Source organism: Epinephelus moara, chromosome 10 (assembly GCF_006386435.1).
Source record: "Epinephelus moara isolate mb chromosome 10, YSFRI_EMoa_1.0, whole genome shotgun sequence".
NCBI classification, from domain to species: domain Eukaryota; kingdom Metazoa; phylum Chordata; class Actinopteri; order Perciformes; family Serranidae; genus Epinephelus; species Epinephelus moara.
Genome location: NC_065515.1, coordinates 41,553,195 through 41,575,452, shown reverse-complemented (window position 1 = coordinate 41,575,452; position 22,258 = coordinate 41,553,195). Strand labels below are relative to the sequence as shown.

The 22,258-nt window shown below is 38.8% G+C and overlaps 1 protein-coding gene across 1 annotated transcript in view; it reads left to right on the top strand.

Moving 5' to 3' along the window:
* LOC126396257 (inactive N-acetylated-alpha-linked acidic dipeptidase-like protein 2) overlaps positions 1-22,258 on the top strand; it is a 770,727-nt gene that overhangs the window by 399,468 nt on the left and 349,001 nt on the right. The window contains exon 6 of the mRNA XM_050054195.1: positions 2,957-3,224. Within this exon, the coding sequence (XP_049910152.1) occupies positions 2,957-3,224 (268 nt within the window). The remainder of the gene's footprint in view (positions 1-2,956; positions 3,225-22,258) is intronic.

The following is a 22,258-nucleotide window of genomic DNA, read 5'->3' as shown; positions in this document are numbered from 1 at the left end:
ATGTTATTATATGAAGCGTCCGTCGCGCAAAATAATATCAGTGGGGGCTGTGGGCAGGACATTGTTACACAGCTGTGCCTGTGACTTCAGGCAGAGAGACCGCTGCATCAGAGCAGAAGAGCACGTTTTAAAATACATTTATTTTATCAATTAGTTAATAACTTTTACTATTTTAAGCAACTTGCCCGATCGGGCAAGTGAGGTGTTAGTTTACATGCCCGACCGTGAGTTTTACTTGCCCCGGGCAATTGGGCAATCGTTATTGTTGAGCCCTTCTCCAGTTTGGCATTTTAGCTGTTGCCATCTTGACTTTTTGGAGCCGGAATTGACGATATTTGGTTGAGAGGTTGGAGCTGTGAAGGAGCGAGGGGTGGCTCTGACTGAGAAGGCGAGGACTCAAAGTGGCCCACCCTTAATTTTGTGTAACTTTAAGCCTCAATGAAAATTAAACAGGTCAGTTATACATATATATATATATATATAAAAAACTATTCAAAAATCAAAATCACATTTTTTTTGTACCAGGCTTTAAACATGTTTATTTCTGCTGTAAAGTTGGACATTTTAACATGGGGCTCTATGGGGACTGACTGGCTTCTGGGGCTAGCCTCTAGTAGCCGTTCAAAGTGCTGCAGTTTTTGACACTTAGGTGTCGGTGTCATTTCTCAGCCCCGGAGGTTTTTTTTTTTGGGAGTACCACTGTGTGTGTGAAAAAAACAAAACAAAGATGGAGGCACCAGAGAAAGAAATCAGAAATGTGCCGTTGGCATTTAAATCAAACGTCTAGACTTATTTTGGATTTTTTTAACCTGGAAGGAAAGAAGGACTTGGATATGACACATGCATTTGCAAGCAGTGTCATATGAGAATAAGATACTCTGGGAATACTACAAAGATGAAGGCTCACCTCACACTCCACCATACAGAGATAGTATTAGCTGCTGAAGGCCAAGCTAATACTGAACCCGCCGCTGACTGGAACCCAGGAATATGACTCCATCCAGATGTCTGTTCTACAGAGAAGTGAGGCATAAAGTTGAGGATTTTTTTAGTACAGCAGGAAGGGTGGTACTAACCCGTGACCAGTGATGGGAATAACGGCCTTATAAATAAACGGCGTAACTAACGGCGCAACTTTTTTCAGTAACGAGTAATCGAAAAAGTTACCGTTACTCACAATAAAATGCGCCGTTACTCGCCTTTACTTGAGTTCATTCAGCGGCTGAGTTCAGCGGCTTTCACCCAAACAAGCTCCTTCTCAGCGGAGCTTTAAAATTTGTTTTCTTTGGTGAGGGCAGCTGAGGGGGGGAGCATAAGTGATGATGATTGGCTGAGGGAGAGTAAAATTTCATCATAAACCAATCAGATGCAGAGTAGGGCGGGTATTCACAAGCACACAGGCAGGGTTGTCAGGTCCGCTTATCAGCGGCGACTTTGGGCTTGTTTTCTTGTGAAGTCGCTTACAAATAATGGTAGTAGTTTTAAATATATGGGTAGTCGCGGGTTGCGTTTTTTTGGGCTTGTTTCTGAAGTGGAGTTGCTTATTTGGGCTTGCTCTCTAAACGTCGCCTTTCTCTATATCCGTTTAATAGGCTAAGTTAATCTAAAGGCATGATAGTGTGTCGGACTGCAGGATGTCGCCACAGCTCCGCTCCCTCCGCCCCTCTCCTCCGCATACACACAGCTGACGGTCAGTCAATGAGACTTTTCACATTTAAATTGCGTGATTAATGGAGGTTCTACACACACACACACACACGCACAAAACAATGGAGTGTAGTGTAGATAAGTGTACAATGTTTTATAATAATGATTTTTTTCTATTAAATGTCAATTTCATTCATTTAACATATTCAGTGTTGAGTTTCATTACAGTTCCATTAAGGGGGCTGTCCAAGCAATTTGACATATTTGAGCATTTTATAAAAAAGTAATGCTATAGTTATCTTTCCAGGTAATTAATTACTTTTACAGTGCAGTAACCCAGTTACTAACTCAGTTACTTTTTGGGGAATGTGACTAGTAACTATAACTAATTACTTTTTTAAAGTAACGTTCCCAACACTGCCTGTGACGCCTGGACTTCAAGGTCAGCAGATTCATATGTGACTGTAACAGCACATTATCTCACAGAGGACCGGCGACTGCTGTCTCACATTCTCCAAACTAGCACAGTACATGAAAGTCACAATGGAGCAAACATTGTAGACCTCCTGCAAAATACAGCACAAGAATGGGGGAGTGCTGACAAAAACCTTGTCATTGTAACAGACAACACTTGGGACAACATGGGTTTTTCCATTCAGTTAGCAGGATACCTGCATGTGAGGTGTTTCGCCCACACAGTTCAGTTTGTCAGGTGTATGCAGCATTTCTGAAAGGTTGTACAACAGTGTTGGTCAGTCTCTTTGCTTTGCATCGCATTTTGCTGCAATGAAAATGAATAAAGTAAAAAAAATAATAATTTGCAGTTTGAAAAAAAGGTAAGATATTGCAATATATCGCAATAATATTGAATCATGACCCAAGTATTGTGGTAATATTGTATCATGGGTTTTCTGATGATTCCCACCCCTAGTAGGCACCAGGTTTTACATGAATATTTAACCTTTTTTTGTTTTTTGTTTTTTTTGTTTAACAATTTGCAGAGTACTCTTTTAAACATGATTGTATTTATTCAAATTTTAATGATTTTTTTTTTTTTTTTCCAATGGAAAATAAATTATGTGGTGACATTTTCAGTTCCTCTCAGAGGTACACTGTATCTTTTGAAGTGCAAAAAAGCAATACCACAAGAAGAACTGTTTGATCAGATTTAAGTCCTAATTGTCCAATGTTTGTATGGGAAAGTAGGACCATATTTATGGAGCTGACCTGAGGCTAGTTGTATAGTGGCAGGGAACTACTGTTTTACTGCATGAGAAAATAAGTACTTCTCTTTGTCTGCTGCTTCCAGGTCCTTCTCCATCCTATCAGATGACAGCGAGGAAGCCAGAGCCAGATACCTCTACAGGCAGTGGGTGGGACTTGGTTTGACTGACGTCCGTCTGTCCAATTACACAGTTCTGCTCAGCCTTCCCGGTTCCACACCAAACACCATTACTGACAGGTCTAGTCACCAGTGTTTCCTGCCAAATGGCACCCCATGCGATCAGCGTGGACCCAATGACCTGTCAAAGCAGCAGTTCTCTTACGCAGCCTACTCTGCTGTTGGAAGTCTGCAGGTACAGTACCATCACCCTGTGTTGACATTTCCTAAAGCAAAGGTTGCTTAACTCTCCTGGCTGCTGCACTCTTCTCATGCCCTTCCTCCTCCTCATCACCTTCATATTGTCAGATTGTCTAAGTCCTCAGCCCCCAGCCACTGAAGGGTCATCAATCAGTAAAGGTCATAGCCAGAGGTTGTGTCTTTAAATGTTACAGCTCTGCCAACCACAGTTCAGGGTCCAAAGGTGTCTCAGTGCCGTTACTTTCAACAAGTCAGGCAAGGCTAAAGATGAGATTTGTGTTTGTATTTTCTTGTTGGATGTCAAACTGATTTGTGGCAGAAAGATGAGTCCTTAAAAGTTGTTTGTCTGCAACTTGTTTGTAAGACCACTCCAAGACCAACTTGCTTACTGTATGTGCTAAAGAGCTGCATGGTTAAAGGTTATCATGGTTTATTTTAATTGCAGTGTAAGACATTATCTAAAACAGATGTATATGCAAATACTGTATATCTTTGAGCTCCTTTCAAACTTCCTCAGAAATTTGCTGCAAACCATATTCTTCTGCTGTCACTCCTCAGTGTTTCACCTATAGTTGGAATCCATACTCAAAGGGATATTTCACCAATTTCCCACCAGCTTTGTATCATAACAATGTGGGTGGTATATTTTAAAGGACTTATGGTAAGCGTCCCTCCATCTAACCAGTTCCTAGATCTCCCTGCTTGTCTCCCACCAAAATCCACTGGATACCGCAATGGGCTCTGTGCACCAGCTCCACTACTTCCTGAAAGGAAGTATGCATGAGTATTTCCTGTCTTATACTACTGGATTAAGTGATTAATCAGGTGTGTGCTGGGTGTGCCTCACACCTGATTAATCACTTAATCCAGTAGTATAAGACAGGAAATACTCATGCATACTTCCTTTCAGGAAGTAGTGGAGCTGGTGCACAGAGCCCACTGATGCAAAATGCAGGGCTTAAAGTACTCCGGCGACAGACATTTCTAGTATTTATTTATTTATTTATTTATTTATTTTTTTATGTATTTTTTTGATAACAACTTGGCATAAATTAGCATTTAACGAATCATCTTCTGATTTTCAGTGAAGCACATGGGTAGTTCCACCAATAGTATAGTGTTATCAAACTCAGCTGGCCAATAAGAGCTGAGTGGGGAGGATCTAAAAACAACAACGTGCACACACACACACACACACACACACACACACACACACACACACACGCACATACTACTTCCAAGCACATGTTTAGGTGTCCGTTACAGCCTGATATCCAAATGAGTGTGGGTAAATGTGCAACAGAAATGGACAATTGAACTGCGTTTGAATGATTAGCTTGTGTTAGCTTGTCCACCAGCTATCAGACACTGAGAGAAAACAGCATGCCGTGCAGTGTTTCCCCTATATGCAACTAGTAGCGGTGCACCGCCGCTACTGAAATATGACCGCTGCTGCTGATTTTTTCCCCCCATTTTAGCGCTTTAACCATTATTATTTGGCGCTACCAATGCTTAATATCCAGGTCAATTCACACACTTGTGCTGTGAGTAAAGCATATAAGAGGAGAGGAGAGGGCTCTTATCTCTTTATAAAATAAAGTTATATTATTTTGCGCGACGGACACTTCATATAATAACATAACAGTATACTATTTATGGTGTTATGTCATCATGTCATTTCTGTCTCTACATGGTCACGCGTTAACAATTCTCCTCTGCTCTCTGTATCGCGCACGGTGGAGTTCCACCACACACACAGGTGAGCACGCTGGGCCGTATTTTCCTGACCAAACCTGACCTGAGTCTGGTGCAGTTTGTCAGCTGACAAAGTTATTGTTATGGACAGTGTGTAAATAACCATCAAAGCACAGCAGCATGTCAAGGGACTTTTTACTTTTATTTATCAGGATAATTTTTCACTTTAAGCCCTGAAAATGTGTCATCTGGCAGACTTTCACTGGCTCTCCTGGACTGTTGCTCTAAATACTGGCTGAACATTTGTACTGTCCGCCACCCATGCCACCACTGTGGACACAAAGAGTATAGAAGCAGATCAAGAGAGAAACCCGTCCCAATCTCTCTCTCTCTCTCTCTCTCAAACTCTCTCTCTCTCAAACTCTCTCTCTCTCTCTCTCTCTCTCTCTCTCTCAAACTGAGACTGTTATCCGATCAAATGTTAAATCTAGGCAGTGCTGATGGAATATAAATTAAGATTGTGTTTGTGTACCGCCTATTTCTTGCCTGAAATGTTTTCAGAAACATAATTTAGTGCCCTGTTAAGCTGAAATAGCGAGAGTTTGTAAAAGGCAGTGGGCGCCATACTGTTTCCTGAACAGCGAAAACAGAGGCCGAAAAATTTGATAACAAGCGATATAAGTAAGCAGTGTTGATCAAATCTAAACCAAGATTCTGTTGCTGAGTTGCATATTTCTTGCCTCAAATGCTTCCAGAAACATGTTTTTTCTTGCTGTTTAACTGCAATTCCAGATTGATTGTTACCAGCCAGCTGTCACTGTGTCAAATGGATGAGCTCGCATTATGTTACCTACCAGCGGGAGCATTTATTAGTCCTGTGCAGTGCAGTGCATTCTGGTAGTTGTAGGTTTTCTGTCTCTTGAGCAAAAGTGAATGCTGCAACCCCCTCTCCCTGTTTTCTCTGGTCATGTAGCACCAATTTCAAAAGTGTTTGCATCTCTCTGCTGCATAGACAGACCAATTTAATGAAAAGACCATCTTTCCAGCAGTGAAAGTTGAAAATAAATAATAATATGATTTTTTTCCCCCCATCAAATAAGCTTTAAAAATTACTTAATCTAAAATGTGAAGCAGACCTTTAGATTGATGTAAAATGTAACATTTTTAGGTTGGGAAAAGTAGAGGAAGAAACAGCGCAACTACACATATTCAGGTGGGGAGCAAAACCACAAGCAGAAAAGCACAGACAGTATTGCAGGTGAGGCTGAAGTTAGTTTAAAAACCTCAAGATGGACACACATTCAACCAAACCTTCACTGTGCTCCCAATTCTGTAACTTTAAACCTGTTTTAGAAGGCAAGCACCCCAGTTTTGGAACCACTGTTTTCATACATTTTCTAAGACAGCCATAACTTTGGTGAGTGCAATGTAATCATAACCAACAAAACTCTTGAACTCAAAAAATAAAATCTTTTGACTGTCTGCACCAACTGATCCAGACTGGAGAACACTTCAACTAACTTGGTGCCATCAATCACGATGCCCAAATCAGAGCAGTGCAACAACAATGTGTCACCACCGTAAAGGGACTGTTTACCCCCAAATCAGAAAAGACATATTTATCCTTTTACTTGTAGTGCTTTTGATCAGTCTTGATTGTTTTGGTGTAAGTTGTTGAGTGTTGGAAATATCGGCCGTAGAGCATCTGCCCTCTAGCTAGCACTCAGCTTGTGGTGCTCGGAGTTTCAAAAAATATATATTTGAAAAACTCAACAGCAGAAATGTTTCCTGTAACCATGAACCTTCTTGTTAAGTTTTTAAACATATATATANACACTAAAGGAGACACTAAAGGAGAACTACACGTATTTTCAAAATTCATACATTCTTATGATCTAAAACAGTATAAAAATATAATTAAATATGAGCAACTCTCTCCAATTCAAAAAAACTATAATACTTGAATTCAATTTGTGATGTCCCAAGGGATAAAGTCTGGAACTGCTCCAGACTTTATCCCTTTGTACTCTGCAATAGAAATGTTCTGCCAGGGCCGACATTGGTGATTTTGCTTATTGTGATGTCATTTCTTGGAGTATCTACAGATGCTTCATATCCCTAAATTCTGTACAGCCTGTGACAAAAGGTTATGTAAGTCAATAAACCATAATAATTGATAAAAGTGTTGAAATTGTGTAATTTAAAAAAAAACAATACAAAAATTCTTATGTTTTTTTCATCAGATTTTAAAAAATAAAAACACAAAACATATTGATCCAAAAGATTTTTAAATGTAGAAACACAACAAAATATTTCTAAAATATTTTTTAAAACATTCCAAAACTTATTTGAACTATAAACATTATTTCTTTTTTTGAGATATGCATATTTTTATGAGCAGAGAGAAAAGGCATTCCTCATTCTTCTGGTGTGTGCGAAGTGCTGCAGTTCCATCACTACAAGCATGTGATGACACAGAAGACAGAAGTTTTACTTTTCTGCTGCAAAAAGAATGAATGCTATTCTGGTCTTTATTTTAGATTGTTATATACAGGTTCATGCAAACAATCATCTCCTCCTCTGTGGATTATCGTGAGTATTGTTTTGTTTGTTTGTTTGTTTTTTGGTTGTTGTTTTTTTGTTTGGTGCTTTAAGCACCACAAGCTGAGTGCCATATAGTTCCATTATACTGGAGAGAAGGCAGACCTCTCTACAGCTGGTATCTCCAACACTCTGCAACTCACACCAAAACAATCTAGACTGATAAAGGTGATAGGTGAGAGGACAGATATGCGTTTTTGATTTTGGGATGAACTGTTGCTTTAAATACATTGAAACAAATAACAGTAATTTGAAGTAGAAAAAAAAATACCTTTCTATTAAAACTTTGAATGAGTTATTGAAATCATGAATCTTAACAGTGTACACATTTTAAACCAGTATTTTTGAAGGAAAGAAAGAAAATGGAGTGCTTTTGAATGCCACACTCCATATAGCACATACTAAATTGAAACTGTATATTCTCTAGATTTAAATGGGTCATACTCAAGAGGATCTTTTTTTTCATAAATAGAACAGAGGGTGCCTCAGGCCATCTCTTACAGACAAGAGGTAGTTCACACACATAATACATTACCCTTATTTAAGAACAGAATCTCCGATTAGAACAACACTAGCAAACTCAACACTGAACCCATAAAAATCTTCAACATGCTCTGCGTCATACTAGATGCACAGTTAATCTTTTCCGCCATCTTTCAAGAGTGTGAAGGTTAATGGAAGTCATTATGCATGTAGTCCGCCCACGCTTGCCAGCAGACACACACACACACGCAAAGAAATACAGTCACACTATTTTTAGAGGGTTTTACTTCTCTGTATCCCGGGAACAGAGAAAGGGGTTGAAGGAGACGCTTGTTATTCCCTTGAGCCCCTGCCGGCCTGAGGGCAGATGAAAAGTTGGAGTGATTCTCTGAATACCAAGTTTTCCTCCTCTTTTTCTCTCCCTCCCTCTCTCCTTGTTCTCCTTTCTCCGCTTTGCTCGATCCATCCAGCTGTCCACTCGTCGAAGTCTACCCAAAGGAGGGTCATAGTCATCCATCACCAGATTATTTCCTAGCTCCGTTCCTGCACGCTGCCTTGAATTAAGCGGCAGTTTGCCGGATCTAAACATGGCTTTCAGACAATTAAATATGGCGTTTGTGATGGATGGATGGCGGCCCAGAGCAAGTATACCAGGCTAATAAGTCCTGCTGTTGGTGGCACTGTTTTTCTGGTGCTGTGGGAACTATGCTCTGACACCCACACACAGACTCACAAAGCCACACGTCCATGTAAGACGACAGAAAGATCAAGTAAAAAAACAACAACATTATTTTCTCAATGTGGGTCAGTGGAAGATGATAGGACCATGCTTGTTGTTTGTAATATATGCAGATTGTAGTATATAACACACTTCCTTCATTAATAATATAGTTACTGAGGCTGCTTGTATATCTGTACTCAGTTTACATGTAACGAAATCCTTCCGCAGAGTAGTAACAGTACATTAATTCGCCTCCATTTCTTTTGATTTGTGGTATGACGTGCTAGATTGTGGGGACTGTTGAAGAAGGACTTGCATGCAGTGGTGATATAATAGTGGAGATTAATTCAGCTTGTAAAGAGAGAGGCAGTTATATTCTCTACTAAGTTATTGTTCTTGAGATAGAAGAGACTTTATATAAAATCAGTGCTATAGTCAAGACCGCCTAAACCAAGACCAGGTCATGACCAAGACCAGACTGTATGAAGACTAAGACAAGACCAAGACTTTGAGGGGCTGAGTTGAATTCCACACTGCATGACACAGGTACGATAAAATGTGGAACATGCAAACCATAGACGCTCAAACTGATTTGAAAGACCCACATACCAAAAAAATATCAAGCATAGAAAACAAATGAAGATTACTTGACCTTCACCTCTTTTATTTCTTTACTTTATAAATGTGTGTATGTATAAGTATAATAGGGCTGAGATGAATACCTGGATGATACAAATTTATGGAATGTATAATGTACTTTTTTTGGGTATGAGTATTATTTGAGTAAAATTTGTCAATATACGTACTCATGATAAAGAAAAATCCTCATTTCATCCATTGTCAAAAGTGATCTGACACCTGTAACCACTCTGCTCACCACACACACACACACACACACACACACACACACACACTCAAGCAGCATATGTAACACAACCCATATCAATGCCAGGTTTAAATACCACACCCATTACCAGTTTAAACTCTACCCACGTCTGGGTTAAACCCGGCCTATTCCGAGTACAGATATGAATACAGATAATTTAGCTGGTTTAACAGATACAGATACAGATACGGATACAGATACAGATAATAAAGCTGGTTGAACAGATACACATATGGATACAGATAATAAAGCTGGTTGAACAGATATGGATACAGATAATAAAGCTGGTTGAACAGATACGAATACAGATAATAAAGCTGGTTGAACAGATACAGATATGGATACAGATAATAAAGCTGGTTGAACAGATACAGATACAGATATGGATACAGATAATAAAGCTGGTTGAACAGATACAGATATGGATACAGATAATAAAGCTGGTTGAACAGATACAGATATGGATACAGACAATAAAGCTGGTTGAACAGATACAGATACGAATACAGATAATAAAGCTGGTTGAACAGATACAGATACGGATACAGATAATAAAGCTGGTTGAACAGATACAGATACGAATACAGATAATAAAGCTGGTTGAACAGATACAGATAATGGTGTACTTGCTCATCCCTAAAGCGTATCATGAGAATTTATTTGATAATATAATAAAAAAGCACTTTAGAGGTAAATTTCATATGTGGGAATTTCACTTTGTTTTCTTTGAGCAAACAAATGCAAACACACAGGAGGTGAAATCAATTTTTAGCATCTCTTATGCACAGGCAATTTAATAATGTCCCCACAGTTGTGGTTTTGACCGGTCTTCGGAGTCTTCTTTGTCTGAGACAATTATATAGAAACTCTTTTTTTTTTAACTTTCTCTAACATTATGCAGTTACTTTTAAAAAAGAAATAATGAATAAAACAAGAGGAAGCTCTCTGAGCATTGCTTAATATGTGCTTTTGTTCTGTCCCCCTGCCAGGTTCCATTCTGTTGGCTACTAATGTATTTGGGAATGCTAAATCTAATTTTTGAGAGCTGTAGAATTCCCTCCTTGAGGAACTTAGGTTAGCAAATTCAGTACCTTCTTATAAATCACTCCTCAGAGCCTACTTTTACAGGAAGGCATTTTACAGTTTCTACACCTCTTTATGATTTTTATAATTTTTATTACACACTCTGTTTTAACTGGTTAATGTTTTATTAATTTATGTTGTTTTTATCTGGATGATTTGTTCTATTCTATCTTGTTTTATAAAGCACTTTGTAACTGTGTTTTTTTAGAAGTGCTATACAAATAAAGCTGGCAGTGGTTAAATAATACCATCAGTGATACTTATCTTCAAAAACATAGTCTTCCCCAGTGGTTGGGGATAGCTTAAATTACTTTGATCAAAATCTTTTTACAAAGGCTAAAAACTACTTATGTTCCTATTTTTCTCAGTATGGATTTCGAAATGATAACCAAGGTTGAAAGGTACTTCTTTTTTTAAGAATAGAAACCTTATCCTCATATGTGTTGAGCTGTAATTCACAGTCACATATTAGTAACTTTTTAGGAATTGCAAGAATGTTAAAGTTTTATAAATTCTCCATGCCCGTAGGTGGAACGAGAGAGGCAGCACCAGCCCAGTGAAAAGGAACGTGAATAACTAGAATCAATTTTCAGCTTGGCCATTCATAAAAAGTTTTATTTGTTAAGGTTAAGTACCCTCAAATTTGCATGCTTGTTTTTATGTATATATATTCTTAAGTATGTTATCCTATGGATACATGTTTAATATTTAAGGGTTTTTTTGTATTCTTAATTTTAGTGTATTATAGTATATTCTTTATATTGTATATTATATAGATATATATCTAATTCCTACAGAATATGCTAAGGTTTATTTTTCTGATGATACATATTTTTTCTCATGTGATATGTGTGTATCACTGTTTTTACCTGTTTTTTTTAAGTCTATATCTATCTATTGATCGACTGACCCACCAACCGACCAATACTACTTACTTACTTACTTACCTACCTACCTCCCTACTTACCTACCTACCTACCGACTAACCCACCCACCCTGATAAACATTATATTGTCTCAGAACAAAATGCTATTAGCAAACTTACAGTCTATCTATATATCCACACTGAACTGGAGTGAGTAGTACTTAATGAGCAGGAGGAAGGGGAATTAGAATATTTAGTTAACTTGCTTATTCATGGTTACACAGCAGCTCAGTCACGGTGAATCAAAGGTTCAGGTGCACAGCTTGACACCTTAACTGGATTCTGATTTAGATGGGTTACTGCATATAAACAACTGTTATATCACTGAGCCACACCTCCTCTCATGGCTGTTAGACAGAGAGGATATGATCTGGATTGACCCTGAGACCTTCTTTTTATAGGGTCGTTTTTAAGCCCTAAGACAAACTTCCACATGCCTGAAAGACATTATGCTTTCACCAGGCATTCGCCTACATATGAACTGCTCATGTAAATTTTATCTCAGCAGACTGTGATGTATCTTCTTAGCATATGTGTAAAGTGTGTTCTATTTTTGCAGTGGGAAAGAACATTATGCAAACAAAATCAGACCCTCAAATTTTATTTTGTCACTTACAAGGTTTGGTTTAGGAGAAATTTTAAATGTTTATTTGTGGCCTTCCTTTTGTAACACATGATACACAGGAATCAGGATACATGATTATTGGTTTGTAATATAAGAAAAGAAATAACCAGTAATGAAGAACAGGAAATGAAGGCCAAAATGAAACTAGAGACAGACCGACTTGTCATAGGAGCTGTAGGACTTGTAAAAAACACACTGAGAAAGTACACATGCAGCATCCCAGGCAATATCAACATCTACGAAGTACAAAAAATCCTCCTGGCACCATACGCATTCACCAGAGGGTGTTATTCATCAAGTGAAGCAAGAGACCAGCCTCCCTGTAGAGCCACAGGACTATTTGGTCACAGCTGTAAGGACCGGAGGGGGAAATCACAAATCTTTGCTCAGTTCAGTTCAAAGATTGGTTGCCACTGACTATACACTATATGCACTTGAGCATCCACTGCACTTTAGTGTGTATGTGAGTGAAAACATATGCACTTCAGTTCCTATTAAAGTATCACAAAAGCTTTTCAGTGCGACGACAGTAAGTGAATGCAGCACCTGATTCTAACTGTCCTAGGTTAAGTAACGTGTTGTCTGTTGCTTTTACATTCAGTTTAGTACAAAACTAATAAGGTTATTAGCTCAGCAGCCTAGTACTTACGACATAGTTATTTGATCAGAATTGTTTCTGTTGCTTTTGCTGTCTTTTAATAGGCTTTTAACAAGGAAATAACATAATGTGAAGTACAGCTGAGCTAAACACGTTCACTGAACATCTCTAGTTAGGGCATATAATGACACAAAAGACAGACACATGAATAAGTTGGTAGAGAAAGTAATACTGTATGGAATTACATGGTAACAGATGATTATTGCAATACACGCAGCAGAATGTGTTCTTGGCAGTTCAGTCAGCAGAAGAAAATATTAATAATGTACATTTCTGCAAGCCACAAATAGGACCATGTTACATTTGCACATATTTAATCAATGTTTCTAAAACGACGTGGGATATGAGCTGAATTTGCATCCATCAGGAGGAAGAGGGATTGGTGGATAGCATGACACCTAGGCAAGACACCTGCCAAGCTGCCTGCCAGCTGTTTCGAGACCAACAAACAACCAAACCAGTTGTTTTCTAGCAACCCACTGCTGTGTTTTCTGTTTTTTGTAGCCCCCAAACATGGGTGTGTTTCAGCGAGTCGTCGCTGTTTTTCTACAGGGGAAAGCCATCATTTTTTATCGAGACATTTCTGTGTTTCCTGCTGCGGTAGTGCCACAAAAAGTGGTTGTTTTTTAACTTGGACATCACTGTTTCCTGCTGAGATTATGCTTCCAAAACCATGTATTTTAAGGCAAAGCATGATCTTTTACAAACCATTGCCAAATGTTTTTCTTTTTTTTAAATAAACCTAACCACAAGTTAAGCACAGCAGTGCTTAAGTTTCAACATATCTGGTACATAATGACCTACCAATTAACATATCTGTGGTTCCCAGAAACGTACAGTGCCATCATATTTGATGGTGATTGGGTTGGTTCTTGGGTCTAGTTTTTCAGCAGTAATCAGATAAGATTTCAGATATTGGATTGGATCAAATCTTGAAAATGGGTTGTTTAAAAAAAAAAAAATCAATCTGAAACTGGATTGGACTAGCTATTTGGGGCATTATTTTATGGGGACAACATCCTTTTTTTTAAAAAAAAGAAAAAAGAATGTGATTCTACTGTACTGAGTTACAAGTTACAATCTTGAGGATTTCTGTTTCATTCTATTTGGCAGCACCTACACTACAGTATAGCGATTAGTGTTGACTGCAGTGTTTGTTGTCAGATTGCTTACATTGTGATATGTAGTCTCATTAAGAATGCTATCTGGATTTGGTAATCTTTGAAAAACCGGCACAAAAGTCTGATGGATTAGCTAGCAAAAAATGGGATTTCCAAATCTGGATCATTCTGATCCCAATGAAATGTTTTGAACAACGTTGCTTTGGACATTTTGCCTGGCTGAATAATAAAAAATACCTCTTAGCCTGATACTCTCTGTGCTCATAGTCATCTGGAAGTACAATTTAATTTTGATTTTCAACATTTCTATCTTTATTTATTTGTCACACAAGGCAGTTGGAAGATGAAATGTGACTCTCCCATATCCATCCTATTACACCCAAGAGACACATGCTATTATGGCAGAGGGGTGGCGCAGGGACAGCCATAATACGGTGCCCCTGGAGTTTGGTGCCTTGCTCAAGGGCACCCTGGCAGTGCCCAGGGGACCATCTGGCACTTCTCCATCTGCCAGCCCACACTCCAAACTTGGTCCATACAGAGACTTGAACCTTTACTTGCCAAATTATAATGTTTTATTTAAAATTCCTTATGTATTTCTCTCCAGAGTCAAACTCCTGCCTCATAGTCTAAGAGCTTCATGGTGTAAAACTTAAGTCGATTTATAATAGCCCCCAGAATAGCCCCATTTATCTTCTTTTACTGTAAATGTAATACATTTTATGGCAAAGAAAGAAGGACTTTATGGACTCTTATATTTCCTTATAATTTCCCATGGAATTTATATAAAATTCCTATAAGTTTCCTTTAAAGGGCAGTAATTATGTACTTATTTTATGAAGAAAAAGCCATAAAATCTCTCAGGACTGTACATGCAGTAATGCCAAAAAATATGAATGGCTCTTCTAAGAAACTCTTCTAAACTATGTCTAACACTTTTATCATTTCCACTACAGCTGGTACATAATGATGTTATTCTTTTCAGAAAAGCTGTGGTAAAATTACCTTTTAAAGAAAATCATTTTAAAAGAATTTACTGGGGAAAACAAATCTAGAAACTCCAACAATATCACCATTCTCTATTCTGTGTCACTTTGCAACCGCCTCTTGGTTTTCATAGTACATAATGAACTCTGCTGTCTTATATTTTTAACCGTCCACTAGTTTTTACACAAGATTTTTTGTCGTTCTGTTCTTCTTCTTTTTTTACTCTAATTTTCAATGTGAAAGGACAAATTCAATTCCCCTCAAATCCAGCTGGATGGAAATGACAAAGTCGAAGGTAAGCTGGGGTAAAGGCACAGACTTCATTACGTGACTCAACATCACTGCATCAAAAAGCTCACTGATGCTTTATAAATGCTCTCCTTTAAGCCTTCCAAGGATAGGCTGTGGGGAAAAGCCTCTGACTAATTCAACACAGCTACAGTAAAGTACTTGTCCTCACCTCCTCCCCTGCCCTCTTCCCTGTCCTCTTCTCTTTTTCACCTTTTATCCATTACTTCGCCTTGGATAAATTCCCATCTTTGTCCAGTGCAGATATGAAGAACTGTTTTGAATTTTTAATACTTAAGATGTATATAGTTATTTCCCAGAGTAATTGAGAATTTGTAAATACATGAATCCCTGATGGACTTTTGTAATCCCTGTCAAGGTTTATCATGAGATCACTGCACTCTCTGGCAGCACTGACATGGGCAACTGCCCCCTGAACTCTCACTGAGCAAGGTGCAAGCTTGGCACACAGTTAAAGGGCCATGCACATACTTATAGAACTGGCTTTACTGCAGTTCTGCGAGAAATAGTACAAGTTGTTTCTAGATTGTACATGCTCTGTTCTATAACAAGCTTCACAACTGGTAACAGGGGTGAAGGGCTGTAAGGGACGCAATTTACTCCCAGCTGGGCCTGCATCATCCATCAGCCATCGGGAGCAACACAAAAAAGGTGGCCCAGTATTTGCTATTGCAAGTCCACTGGTGTACTCTTTTAAATGTCCCATAATTGTAAAATTATTCCATCTCAATTTTTTTTTGACAAACAAACACTCAAATGTTTGATCAGATTCTGTTCATCATGTTAGAGGAAGAAGGTTGATCAAGGTTGCTGGAATCACAACAGCACTGGAAAGAAGCAGGTCTTTGTTTGGGAAAATTCGAAGAATAATACATGAAAAATCCCTAACGCCCAAACCAAAGAGCATCCAGGACACCTGAAGCAGAAGGTGGCTCACACCTGTTGTCTGATAAAGAGGAGTGGGGTGGGGGCACTTCTACTCAATGAAGGATGGGGAAAAGATGAGGCCATGGACAGTCTGACATTAGATTTAACTATTCTCTTATTCTTCTTATCTGAGGTTGAAGCAGTGTTAGATTTGTTAACAAAAACTAGGATGAAAAATATTTTTTGACCATCTTTTTTCCATGATGAAGACAAGATGTTGACAAGCTAAAAATAGGTATTTGATAAGAAATACTATAAATAAATGCATGTTTTGTTTTTGTTGTTGAGATGAGGCTAAAATGTTAGCAGTGGATACTCATATTAGCCCAGTTAGATTTAGACTCACAAGTCAGTCTTTAGAGGCTTTGCTTAACTAAAGACTGATGACTTTCTCCCTGATTTTGTGTTTAGATGGGCGGATACAATTTTAGAGTTTAAAAAAACTCCCTAAGTTGCAGAACCAATAGTAAATCCGCAGGGCGGTCCTTTGGTGGCTCGCTGAACTCTTGTGCTCGTAAACATAGTCCGACTAGAAACACGTGTAGTGGTACAAAATGGCTCAAGTCACTGTAAGTCCTTCATTTCCACAATCTTGTGGACTGAGCACACGTTTGATAAAACGGAGTTAAATCTCTCTGCATCCATTTTCAAGCTCTCTGTGTGTTTGTGTCCTTGCAGACGAGAAAAGGGGGAGCGCACATTTCCGGGAGGGCGTGTCCTTTTCAAAAATGCAAGAGGCGTTGCTTTGTTGCCGGCCGTTTTCTCCAGTGTGTTAAACACACTTTAGAAAGGAGTGTCCCCAGACTATCAGAAGGTGGAGATCTCTGACTGTCTGGTGGCAAGACTAAGTTAGATTAGTTTGAAGAGAAAAAATATTTAAATTTAAAGTTATGTCTAAAAGTTGACTAAAATGTCACAACTTTAAAATCTGACTGCAACTAATAAGCATTTTCATTTATAGACTAAGACTAAGTCTAAAGAAGAAGAAAAATTAGTAGTGGGTAGGAGGATAATACACCCCACCTCAGGTGTGGTGTCTCTGGGCAACAGCTGACATATCTACTGAGACAGTCTTAGATTTAGAGTGTATTTGAGAGGTTAAGAACTTTAGGGAAGATGTGAAGATGTGATGTATAAAGTGCTGCCCTTTATTAGAAACTACTTTTGGCCTTCCGCTGTCAGAAGCTGAAGGACAAATGGGGTCATCCACTCAGCTACTATCAGACTCATGAACAATGACAGGAATAGGGGAAGACATGGAACGTCGATCAGTTTCTTAATTGACTGGATACTGCTGCTGTTGGAGCAGAGACCAACTGCTGGTCATAACTTGGTCACAAACTCTTCTGGAGGACTCCAGTTATGGAAAGGTCTGAGGATGCATCTTGGAGTCCAGTTGCCCTGAAGCATTCTTTACAGCACTGAGCTGGTTCCTGGGTGACAAACATCTGGGCCAAAGTAGAGGAAAGAGGAGAGCTCTCTGGAAAGCAGCACAGATGTCTCTTTCCCTATCGACTTTGAAGGCTTGGGACATCAGGAAGTGACTAATCTCATGAACTAGGACTTGGGGATCTCATGAACTAGGACTTGGGGATCTCATGAACTAGGACTTGGGGATTTCACTGGAAGACAGCTAAGGAAAGTAGATGCAGGATATGATGGTGATATGAAGGAACTGGTGTGGTGCCAATTCAACCCGATCATCACAACAAATGTTGGCATTGTGCATTTCTACAAACCAAACATTCATTACATGTGTATCTTATGTAGCTGATGCATTGAAATTTTACATTTCAACAACAGTGTGGTTACTGTGTGGTTAGGCTTAACCATCAAAACCACTTCAGCATGGTTAGGAAAAGATGTTTTGGCTTAAAACATCTAGTTTTGGTGGCACAATCCTGGCTGGAATCACAACTTTTTAAAAAACCATCACTTTTCATGGCAGTATTCCTGCTAGAAAGCCAGTGACAGGTTGCTAAAAAACAACCACATTTAGGGGCCAAAAAGCCCCTGATAACACAGACATTACTCATTTAAAAACTACCAGTTTTGTTCTTTAAGATGTCCCCAACAGTGGTCTACAGCATCGCAGCTGTCTCGCCTGGGTAACATGTCATCCACCATCCCTGCCACCTCCTAATGGCAGAGTGAGCTCATAAACTACTTCACATTAGAAACATTTATTTGATATATATGAAACATACATTTTCTTCTGGCGACTGGGCTCAAGGGGCGTAAATATAGACAGTGCAAGCAGTGTGGTTGCACTGGGGCCCGTGAGGTGGGGGGGGGGCATAGAGAGAGTGGGCCCTCCAACAATGTGTTTGGTAGAGAATGGGCACTTATGAGTGATTATCACCTTGAAAATATGCCTGTGTTTAAAGAAAAACTCTCATTAAATTAAAAACAGTGCAATTTGCTATGTATGCCCTTGAAAAGGCAATCCTATCTCCATCTTGTTTATTTTTTATTGTTTATGTATAGTAGCCAAAAGCAACTACAACAAAATTATGTGCTTGTTCCAAATAAACTAAAACCTTACGCTGAACAAAGTCATTTTTTTCTCAATGAAAAACACAGTCCCCCTAAAACTTCTGATGAACAGCCAAAAACAAGCCACCAAGATGCAGCAGCGTAACTACCTCATCTCACAGCAGCAATGAGAGGCATGTTCTTCCTTATACATCCAGGGTTGTCTTTGTTGAATTTATGCCGCCATGCTTGGATTTAGCAAGACTGTGGTCACACCAGTAAAGTTGCTATGGCTTGTTCGTTTTTTCCCCCCACTACATCTCTGGTTCTGTATCCACAGCAAAACCTTCCTTATTGTATCCCATCCTCCAGCAGCCCTACATTCTCCCCGTCCCTATTCATACACCTCCTTACTTTCTATACCCATACTCCCCACATCCTCAAGGTTTACCACCCATCTTCACATGCATAAAAACACCCACACATATGCATACAATCACTTACACCTAAACAGCCCACGCTACCAATTATAAATAGGCCATTATAAATAGACTATTATATATATTGCAGAAGTTCTACAGAGGGTAGGAGGGAAGGAAGGAACAGTATGTGTGCATCATATGCATATTTGCATTCATAATGACAGAGTAAACATTTGCAGGATTTGCCTCCTCTATGTAAACTATTACTGCTTTGTTGGAACAATCAAAAATGATATGTTAATGAATGATTAATTAGATCCCAACAGCATAAACAATATAATACATAATGAATATGGAGGTCATGCTGTATTATCTGGCTTTTGTCAAATCATTTCACTTACTTGTCTTTTATAGTGAAATAAAACATACAGAATATTATGTGTCTATAAACTGTGCTAAATTTACTTTGAGTCTAGCCGAACCTTTCATTAGAAATTAGATATAATTAAAGCCAATATACGGGCAGAAGTATTCTGAGACTCACCACCAGAATAAAAAAATTTCTAATTCCATTCACTGTCCTGCTCTCCAGTAGAAATTATGTCAAAATTAATATACAGGTTTTAAATTAACAAGACACTTGAGCTGCCTAATCCCTCATCAACCACAATCATTTAACATAACAAGCTAAGTAATAAGATCTGTAATCAAGGTAATTAGCATTATTTAGAAACTAGTACTATGTCATCATACTTATCTCCACATAAATCATGGCTGCTATTAATATGAACTCAGCCTCTTGGAGCATAATGGAGTTCCTCCAGTTTAAAGAAAAAAAAATGTTTTTCCTCATTAATATGCAAATGAAAGCACATGTGCTCTAGAATCTAATAAAATCATCTCCTCCATAAGGCCAGCCTGCAGTGTGATTATGAATATTCTGCAGTTTCTGTCTGCACAAGAATTAATTCACAGTATTGTGACTACGTACGGCAGAAATAGGCAGACAGACACATCGTGATAGCATAATGATCTTTTTACCATTTAAAGTGGTGGAGGTCTTCCAGTTCAATATTTTTTTGCTGTGTTTAACAACCATGCCCTGTGAGCAAGAGTAGAAAATGAACCCATAAGTGTAGTTTAAAAATGTAGCCGGGCCACATTATGCAGCAGTTTAGTGGCACTTCTGTTTCCTTTAATGATTGCTCGTCCTGTGAGTGTGATTCATAGTGTCAATTCCAATGCCATTTTGAAGTGCGGCAAAAACAAGATATTGATATTGCAAAATATAGAGCAATTTCCACTTTTCAAAGTGGACTACTGTACACATGCCATTATGCAACACATTTCTCTTTTCATACATAACATTACAAAACACAAGGCAAGGCAAATTTATTTACATAGCACATTACAGCGACAAGGCAATTCAAAGTGCTCTACTTTAACATCAAAAGCATCTTGACAAGGTGCAAAAGAAACACATTATAAAAGGACATCTAAAAGCAATTCATTAAAGAACTAGTGAATAGAAAATAAAAAAAACTTAAAATATACTAAGACAGGTATAAAATACAAGAATAAAAGTTAAAGTGGTGGTAAAAGAGTTGGTGCAGACCTGCAGTTTCTGGGAGTTTGCTGCAGATATGTAGTGCGTAAAAACTAAACGCTGCTTCTCCATGTTAAGACTCTAGGGACACAAAGCAGCCCTGTCCCAGATGACCTGAGAGTTAATACTGTAGCAGGGAGTCAGAAATGTAAATCATTCAGTGCTTTATAAAGCAACAGTAGTATTTTGAAGTTGATTCTCTGACAGACAGGAAGCCAGTGTAAATACCTCAGAAGTGGAGTGATGTGCTCTTCTTTTTTGGTTTTAGTGAGAACTCGAGCAGCAGCATTTGGAATCAGCTGCAGCTGTCTGATTGATTTTTTAGGGTGACCTGCAAAGACCCCACTACAGTAGTGAAGATAGTCCACAGTAGTTCTGTGCAAACAACCTAGAGACCAACAGATAGATACATACATGAAAGAAATATGATTTTAAATGAAATAAAATAATAGTGTTCCTGTAGATCAGGGTATTAGGGTGTTAGTAGGTGTGTATACCGTGGTTTCTGTCCCTTTACCCATGCTTGCCTTTGTGTATGGCTGCCCCATTCATAATCAGTCCAAAGGCAGTCAATAGAGTGCCCCAGAAATGAGTCCTTAAACCTGAAAATAAGTTAGCACTTAGCACTCCCCGTACCCTTGTCTCAAAGTCCACCTACCCTACTTGGACTTCAGCCACCTTGACTTTTGTTGTTGTCCCACCGCATTCCCCCTGATGCTGCTGGGCGTCATTAAACAATAACAGCACCCAGCCATGTTTTATGCCAACGTGAAAGGATGGCTTTTTTCTTCGGTGTCTGGCACCTGAAGTCACTGACAAAGTGACTCAAGTATCTGACGATTTCGGAGTGAGACTGGGTAGGCTAATTTTGGTGGAAAAGGGTTAATTGTTTCACTCTATACACTCTGTACCAGAACACAAGACACACTTAAACACTAGCAGGGCCTCACAAAGAAAAGACTGTAGCCAGCTACAACACAGGTACCCACATAATGTCTCAAGGGGGGCATAAATGTGTTTTAAGAATCTGATGGTGCATTACTCTTTAATTTTGATGGACAGGGAGTGACACTCACACTGGTGGGTTCTCAGAGTAAGAAGCTGTCATATTAATGAATCTTACTAAATATTAAATGATTGAGTGTCTGGATTATTACATTTTCCACAGCAGCCTGATCACTTCTACAATGCCCATACATCATACTGTATTTTACTACATTTTATTACAGTCAGACAATGATTTTCTGCAGATTTACATGTTTCCAGCTTCATCTTATCTCTGCAGTTTTGTTTTTTATGGTTTTGTATGAGGTGACCACTCGAAAAAGTTTTGTCACTGCAATCAATAAACTATATCTCTATAATTAGGATTTGCTGTGATTCTGCCTCTTGCTGGGTGCAGTAACTGGTAGCTTGTGAAGACTTTGTGAATGGCTTTCCCAACACTGGCCCTCTTTCAGCCTGCTGCTCCTTGTTGTCTGACATAATGACAGTGTGATTGTGAA